The sequence below is a fragment of the Bombina bombina genome, unplaced genomic scaffold, assembly GCF_027579735.1.
Source record: "Bombina bombina isolate aBomBom1 unplaced genomic scaffold, aBomBom1.pri scaffold_2748, whole genome shotgun sequence".
In the NCBI taxonomy this organism is placed as follows: domain Eukaryota; kingdom Metazoa; phylum Chordata; class Amphibia; order Anura; family Bombinatoridae; genus Bombina; species Bombina bombina.
The window spans coordinates 12,718-21,564 of NW_026511058.1; the positions used below are offsets into that span (position 1 = coordinate 12,718).

At 40.9% G+C, this 8,847-nt stretch overlaps 1 protein-coding gene across 1 annotated transcript; it reads left to right on the forward strand.

Annotated features, from left to right (window-relative positions):
* Positions 1 to 5,531: 5,531 nt before the first annotated feature.
* On the forward strand, positions 5,532 to 6,899 carry LOC128643585 (nuclear pore complex protein Nup205-like; the record flags this gene model as incomplete). The annotated part of the gene is made up of 4 exons (XM_053696428.1): positions 5,532 to 5,681; positions 6,231 to 6,305; positions 6,541 to 6,698; positions 6,801 to 6,899. Coding segments are annotated over 4 exons (482 nt in total), but the record flags the coding sequence as incomplete, so codon positions are not given.
* Positions 6,900 to 8,847: the final 1,948 nt, after the last annotated feature.

The window sequence follows — 8,847 nt, forward strand, 5'->3', positions numbered from 1 at the left end:
TTCAGTCTGTGGGTGACGTCTCTGACTCGGGGAAACCTGATTCAGATATGTCTACTTTTAAATTTAAGCTTGAGAACCTCCGGGTGTTGCTTGGAGAGGTTTTAGCTGCTCTGAATGACTGTGACACAATTGCAGTGCCAGAGAAATTGTGAAGACTGGATAAATACTACGCGGTGCTGGTGTGTACTGACGTTTTTCCAATACCTAAAAGGTTTACAGAAATTATTACTAAGGAGTGGGACAGACCCGGTGTGCCGTTTCCCCCCCCCCCCCCCCCTCCTATTTTTAGAAAAATGTTTCCAATGGACGCCACCACACGGGACTTATGGCAGACGGTCCCTAAGGTGGAGGGAGCAGTTTCTACTTTAGCAAAGCGTACCACTATCCCTGTCGAGGACAGTTGTGCTTTTTCAGATCCAATGGATAAAAAATTAGGTTACCTTAAGAAAATGTTTATTCAACAAGGTTTTATCCTGCAGCCCCTTGCATGCATTGCTCCTGTTGCTGCTGCTGCGGCGTTCTGGTTTGAGTCTCTGGAAGAGGCCTTTCAGACAGCTACTCCATTGACTGAAATACTTGACAAGCTTAGAACACTTAAGCTAGCTAATTCTTTTGTTTCTGATGCCATTGTTCATTTGACTAAACTAACGGCTAAGAATTCTGGATTCGCCATCCAGGCGCGTAGGGCGCTATGGCTTAAATCATGGTCAGCTGACGTGACTTCAAAGTCTAAATTACTTAACATTCCCTTCAAGGGGCAGACCCTATTCTGGCCTGGTTTGAAGGAAATTATTGCTGACATTACTGGAGGTAAGGGTCATACCCTTCCTCAGGACAGGGCCAAACAGTCTAATTTTCGTGCCTTTCGAAACTTCAAGGCAGGTGCAGCATCAACTTCCTCTGCTACAAAACAAGAGGGAACTTTTGCGCAATCCAAGCCGGCCTGGAAATCTAACCAGGCCTGGAGCAAAGGCAAGCAGGCCAGAAAGCCTGCTGCTGCCTCTAAGGCAGCATGAAGGAACGGCCCCCTATCCGGCAACGGATCTAGTAGGGGGCAGACTTTCTCTCTTCGCCCAGGCGTCGGGAAGAGATGTTCAGGATCCCTGGGCGTTGGAGATCATATATCAGGGATATCTTCTGGACTTCAAAGCTTCCCCCCCACAAGGGAGATTTCACCTTTCGAGATTATCTGTAAACCAGATAAAGAAAGAGGCATTCTTACGCTGTGTGCAAGACCTCCTAATAATGGGAGTGATCCATCCAGTTCCACAGATGGAACAAGGACAGGGATTTTATTCAAATCTGTTTGTGGTTCCCAAAAAAGAGGTAACCTTCAGACCAATTTTGGATCTAAAGATCTTAAAAAAATTCCTCAGAGTTCCATCGTTCAAAATGGAAACTATTCGGACAATCCTACCTATGATCCATGAGGGTCAGTACATGACCACAGTGGATTTGAAGGATGCTTACCTTCATATACCGATTCACAAAGATCATCATCGGTTCCTAAGGTTTGCCTTTCTAGACAGGCATTACCAGTTTGTGGCTCTTCCCTTAGGGTTAGCTACAGCCCCAAGAATTTGTACAAAGGTTCTGGGGTCTCTTTTGGCGGTCCTAAGACCACGGGGCATAGCAGTGGCTCCTTATCTGTAGATTCTGTAGAAATGAAAATTTACCTGACGGAGTCCAGGTTATCAAAGCTTCTAAGTTCCTGCCGTGTTCTTCACTACATTCCACGCCCTTCAGTGGCTCAGTGCATGGAAGTGATCGGCTTAATGGTAGCGGCGATGGACATAGTGCCATTTGCGCGCCTACATCTCAGACCGCTGCAATTATGCATGCTCAGTCAGTGGAATGGGGATTACACAGATTTGTCCCCTCTGCTAAATCTGGATCAAGAGACCAGGGATTCTCTTCTCTGGTGGCTATCTCGGGTCCATCTGTCCAAAGGTATGACCTTTCGCAGGCCAGATTGGACAATTGTAACAACAGATGCCAGCCTTCTAGGTTGGGGTGCAGTCTGGAATTCCCTGAAGGCTCAGGGATCGTGGACTCAGGAGGAGAAACTCCTCCCAATAAATATTCTGGAGTTAAGAGCAATATTCATTGCTCTTCTAGCTTGGCCTCAGTTAGCAACCCTGAGGTTCATCAGATTTCAGTCGGACAACATCACGACTGTGGCTTACATCAACCATCAAGGGGGGACCAGGAGCTCCCTAGCGATGTTAGAAGTCTCCAAGATAATTCGCTGGGCAGAGACTCACTCTTGCCATCTATCAGCGATCCATATCCCAGGTGTAGAGAACTGGGAGGCGGATTTTCTAAGTCAGACTTTTCATCCGGGGGAGTGGGAACTCCATCCGGAGGTGTTTGCTCAATTGGTTCATCGTTGGGGCACACCAGAATTGGATCTCATGGCGTCTCGCCAGAACGCCAAGCTTCCTTGTTACGGATCCAGGTCCAGGGACCCAGAAGCGACGCTGATAGATGCTCTAGCAGCACCGTGGTTCTTCAACCTGGCTTATGTGTTTCCACCGTTTCCTCTGCTCCCTCGACTGATTGCCAAAATCAAACAGGAGAGAGCATCGGTGATCTTGGACCTGGTATGCAGACCTGGTGGACATGTCATCCTTTCCACCTTGGCCTCTGCCTCTGAGACAAGACCTTCTACTACAAGGTCCTTTCAATCATCCAAATCTAATTTCTCTGAGACTGACTGTCTGGAGATTGAACGCTTGATTTTATCAAGGCCTGGCTTCTCCGAGTCAGTCATTGATACCTTAATACAGGCACGAAAGCCTGTAACCAGGAAAATCTACCATAAGATATGGCGCAAATATCTTCATTAGTGTGAATCCAAGAATTACTCATGGAGTAAGGTTAGGATTCCTAGGATATTGTCCTTTCTCCAAGAGGGTTTGGATAAAGGATTATCAGCTAGTTCTTTAAAGGGACAGATTTCTGTTCTGTCTATCCTTTTGCACAAGCGTCTGGCAGAGGTTCCAGACGTCCAGGCATTTTGTCAGGCTTTGGTTAGAATTAAGCCTGTGTTTAAACCGGTTGCTCCTCCATGGAGCTTAAACTTGGTTCTTAAGGTTCTTCAAGGAGTTCCGTTTGAACCCCTTCATTCCATTGATATCAAACTTTTATCTTGGAAAGTTCTGTTTTTGATGGCTATTTCCTCGGCTCGTAGAGTCTCTGAGTTATCAGCTTTACAATGTGATTCTCCTTATCTGATTTTCCATACAGATAAAGTAGTTCTGCGTACAAAACCTGGGTTTTTACCTAAGGTAGTTTCCAACAAGAATATCAATCAAGAGATTGTTGTTCCATCATTGTGTCCTAATCCTTCTTCAAAGAAGGAACGTCTTTTACATAATTTGGACGTAGTCCGTGCTTTAAAGTTTTACTTACAAGCGACTAAAGATTTTCGTCAAACATCTTCCCTGTTTGTTGTTTACTCTGGACAGAGGAGAGGTCAAAAGGCTTCGGCAACCTCTTTCTTTTTGGCTTCGGAGCGTAATACGCTTAGCCTATGAGACTGCTGGACAGCAGCCCCCTGAAAGGATTACAGCTCATTCTACTAGAGCTGTGGCTTCCACCTGGGCCTTTAAAAATGAGGCTTCTGTTGAACAGATTTGCAAAGCGGCGACTTGGTCTTCGCTTCATACCTTTTCAAAATTTTACAAATTTGATACTTTTGCTTCTTCGGAGGCTGTTTTTGGGAGAAAGGTTCTACAGGCAGTGGTCCCTTCCGTTTAAGTTCCTGCCTTGTCCCTCCCTTCATCCGTGTACTTTAGCTTTGGTATTGGTATCCCACAAGTAATGGATGATCCGTGGACTGGATACACCTAACAAGAGAAAACATAATTTATGCTTACCTGATAAATTTATTTCTCTTGTGGTGTATCCAGTCCACGGCCCGCCCTGTCCTTTTAAGGCAGGTCTAAATTTTAAACTACAGTCACCACTGCACCCTATAGTTTCTCCTTTCTCGGCTAGTTTCGGTCGAATGACTGGATATGGCAGTTAGGGGAGGAGCTATATAGCAGCTCTGCTGTGGGTGATCCTCTTGCAACTTCCTGTTGGGAAGGAGAATATCCCACAAGTAATGGATGATACGTGGACTGGATACACCACGAGAAATAAATTTATCAGGTAAGCATAAATTATGTTTTTTTACGTTTTCTGTCCCTTTAACTGGAGCTTTTTGTAAGTATTTTAGATTTGTATAGGTTGAACTCGATGGACTTCAGTCTTTTTTCAACCTTATCTACTATGTTACATATAGTACATAATCTTATATATATATATTACACTCCTGCATGGGCTCTGCTTTTAGACTTCTATAGATTGATCGGCTGCTACTGAGATCACAAACAGAACACGTTTCTAGAAAGTGAAAGTAAAAACAGCCATTTTACAAATGTGTGCTAAAAGTAGCCACTAGATGGAGCTGGTTTGCAAGAAATCACATACAAATCAATGCAGTACAGCCACATCTGAGGATTTATTTTTTTTTATCAAAAAATCGCATACTCCTGTGATTTTAAATTGCCGCGATTTTTACATTGCGATTAATTGTGTAGATATATATATATATATATATAATGGAAGAGTTAGTTACTGCATTTGGCCAAATAATGATAGTCCCAGGACCACGTCAAGGTCTCTTGTGTCAGTTTTGTTTTGTAATTGTCCCTATGTGCTTTGCACCCAGGCTTGTCTGGGGTTAACTTCCTAAGTCACTGAAAGAAAGTAGAATTTTAAGTGCCTAGGGCATCACAAAACCATAATATGCCACTGATATGTAAGTTTCTGGCTTTTATATTTATTTGCTGGCTCCTAGATTTTTAACAATTTTTTTAGCACTCTTAAGTGCTGCAATTGCAGCTAGTGAAACCAAGACTTATGTTAGTAACCCAGAAGCAATACCATCTTTGGGTACTCATGCTGTTAGTTCACCACCCTTGGTCTATTTCTTGACACATGTTACTTAACTAGAACAACCTAGAATCTAACCACTTCCACTTCACCATCTTAAAGGTGGCTCCTCTTGGAGGTTCTCTTATTCTTAGCTGCTAAATGATCAAGGTTACAGCAGGTACATATTCCAGCCCCAGTAGATAAACCATTCTGCAGGCAAGTTAGAAAAACGACTTAATATAGGCTCTGAGATTTGTTTCCACTTGAATAAAACTTATAAAAGCCTCTACATTCAACACAAAATGGTGCTGCTACTGCCCTCCAGCCTGTTATCAGTTGTATCAATTGCTACAGGGCCTTGCCAAAGCTTCTGTACAACAATAAAAATAAATGTCGTTAACGACATGATAAATGGTGATTTAGGCATACAGACAATACATAATGAAATTTAATTTAAAAAAAACATTTTCATTAATTACCAGTTTTTGTCATTTTATTGCATCAAGTAGTAGTCTAATACTTTCTTGAAGGGAACAGTTTAATTGCAAGGATTGTACAAATGTTTCAGATTTAACATTGCTGCATTTCTTTTCTTGTGGCCTCAGATCATGAGATCTCTGCCCTGAATCAGATGTCTTGGTTGATGAAGACTTCTTCCATAGAACTTCGTATTACATCACTGAACCGTCAGCGTTCTCACACTCAGAGACTGCTCCACTTGCTTCTAGATGACATGCCCATCAAACCATATGCAGGTCACTGTTTTAATTAATTATTTGCTTTTTATTGTATTCACTAAAAACATGATATTTATAAGTTTATCAGTTTATTTAATAGTTATTTAGTTCCTAAATAACCTTCAAGATTCTGGGAGCAATTTTTCATTCTCTGACTTTTCTTCTAACTGCAAAATTAAAAGTAGGACTTCTTATCTTGGTTTGATTCAGTAACATTTTAAATGCTATTGGAGAGTTACATGATATTAGGCTAGCAATTTCCACTACAGCAACTTATAAGATATTGTAGTGTTTAAGAAAATATGCATTTGCCTATTTTTAAACCTTGTCATTTTTTAAATTTGTCTTGTAATATGTAGTGCTGTTTAAATCTCTCTGCTCTGACGAGATTATCTGTCAAGTCTTGTTAGTACTGTGAGTTCATTTTTAGAAAGACAGATTTGCCTTACAATATAATGGTCAATAAAAGGCCCTAAGGATTTTGAGAGATTTATCTCAATGCCAGCAACTTTTTGTTCATCAGACCCTAAGTACTTTTAGGGATAAACCATCTCATTGCTCCTACAGCTGATGGGGAAAGTGGAATGGAAGATGAAAGCAGAACAATTAGCGGATTTCTTCACTTTGACACAACTTCAAAAGGTAAATGCATGGCTTTTATTTTTGCCTTTCCTTATGTTAAATTTTATGATGAAAATAAAAAAAAAAATCTATTATGTTTTGCAAACGTTTTCATATTTTATAAACGTAGCTTTTATTTGTGCAGGCTTAAATTCCTACACTTTGAAACCACTGGTGATTATGAGTGTTTAACAATATAAATACTGATTTCCGTTGATTATCTACATGCTTGTATTAATTGAATTCTATTCTGCAGTTCGTAGAAAAATTCTTAGTATCCTGGACTCTATAGATTTCACTCAAGAAATTCCCGAGCCTTTACAGTTGGACTTTTTTGACCGCAGTCAAATAGAACAAGTGATTGCTAATTGTGAGCACAAGAACCGTAGAGGCCAGACAGTCTGCAATGTTAAGGTAAGAAGTCTAATATTTTATCTCTCCAGACAATACTTTTTTTTAAAAAACGGTAAAAACTTTTTTTTCTTTTTTCTTTTTTTTTTTTTTTATGATTACCAGCTTCTTCATCGAGTTTTGGTAGCAGAAGTAAATGCTCTTCAGGGAATGGCTGCAATTGGTCAGCGGCCTTTGCTTATGGAGGTATGTTGCTTCTATTAACTGTTGGCGCAGAGGTGGGCAATTACCAGCCCTCCTGATGTTTTGGACTACATCTCCTGTGATGTCTTTGCCTGCATTATGGCTGAAAGAGCATTATGGGAGATATAGTCCATAACATCTGGAGGGCCGATAGTTGCCCACCCCTGTGTTAGAGGGTATGTTGGTGACTTTAGTTATGCATGCTTGCATAAATTTTAATTGCTGGTACTTAACCTACATTTGTCACAAAAAAAGTATGTTATCTGCATGAATACTTGCATATGCATAATGTTATTGAGAGTAATTACATTCTGATTGAAAGCTGTTTCACTTACTTATATCACTTTCTGTAACAAAGGGACAGCCAAAATAAAATTTGAATGATTCAGAAAGAGCATGCAGTTTTAAACGATTTTCCAAGTTACTTCAGCCATCTAATTTTCTTTCTTCTAAAGAGTCCACGGGTTCATCCTAATTACTGTTGGGAATACCACTCCTCGCCAGCAGGAGGAGGAAAAGAGCACCACAGTAAAAACTGTTAAAGTGAAAGTATACTGTCAAGCACCTCTATGCCGCAACGCAAAATGCATCCAAAAATATGTAGAGTTTAATTCATGATTTTCTTAGATATTATCTCATAATTCTACCTTTCAATCTCCATCAATATACTGCCGTTCCTCTGCCTGGCTAAAAAAACATTATTTTTAAATGACGAATATTGTCTTAACAATTTTTATTGGTCCCCCAGTGGCGTCTAAAAAGTCTCACTTACACCCCCAACTTCAACTACGCATGCATGTCTCATTGAATTTACACCCTGTATAGAATCGCATTCATGAGACACGCATGCGCATTGTCCAGAAACAGGGAAACGGTGATTGACTTTGCTGCATCGGCACAAAGCAATACATGTTGCTTCACAGGAGCGCGCATGAATGAACACTTAAAAGCGGGTGGGACTGCTCTTACTTGTAAAATAACAAAACCAGGAAATGAGCATGGGGGAGGAGGAACATACGAGACGGTATGATAGAATAAATAATAAAAATTAAAAGTAATGCAAAAAAAAAAACTTAGTGACTGCATTGATTATTATAAGAGGAATCCATGGCATTAATTCTGTTGTTGAAAATTTACTTTCACTTTAAGTATCACTTCCCTACCCATAACCCCCAGTCATTCTCTTTGCCTCTATGTGCATGGAGGAGGTGAATTTTTAGAGTGTAATTAAAATTATATTTTTAAAGAAAACTGAGTCTTCAATCAAGCTACAGGGTATAACCTAGCCCACGTTAGTCTTTGCAGTCGAGCTGTGGTGGTGTTAAAGCTTTGGAGAACTTGCAAAGTGGTGCTTGCTCCGTTTCTCTACCTTAGCTGCCCTGACTTTAGATATCTAAGTTAGTTACTTGGCTATCAATGTTATCCTAGTCACTGTGAGGAGAATGTGTCCTCTTATATTAGGAGCTGTTGTCATGTCAGACAGCATAGCAGGTAAGTGCTGTTATCTTTCCTATGGGAGAGGGGCACTTCAGAATTCCTGTTTAATATAATGTAAGGGACGGATAATTTACTCATGGGATGGGTGTTGTTACTATGACATGTTTGCAGGCACAGGCTGAGGAGAGACATGTGAGACTTAAGAGTCTGAAGGCTATTTTTTTTATGTGTTTTTTTAGGCTGCACTGTTTTTGGTTAGTTTAGCAGTTTTTCTTCAGATTGTGGGCGTTTTTTTTAACCACGCCCACCTCCTTGTCCAGACCACGGGAGTGTGTTCGCGCTGTCTGAAGTCATCGGACCTGCGCTTTTCTGCTCTGTGTGGATTTCTTCCTGTGTAGTGAGCGCTTTAGGAGCGCAAGTAAATACGTTGCAGGGTTGATCCGCTTCAAGTAGTGGTAAGGGGACCTCGGTATACTGAGGTGCGGAGGGAGGTTTTTTCTCTGAGGTATTTGTTATTAAAAGTTTTTATTAA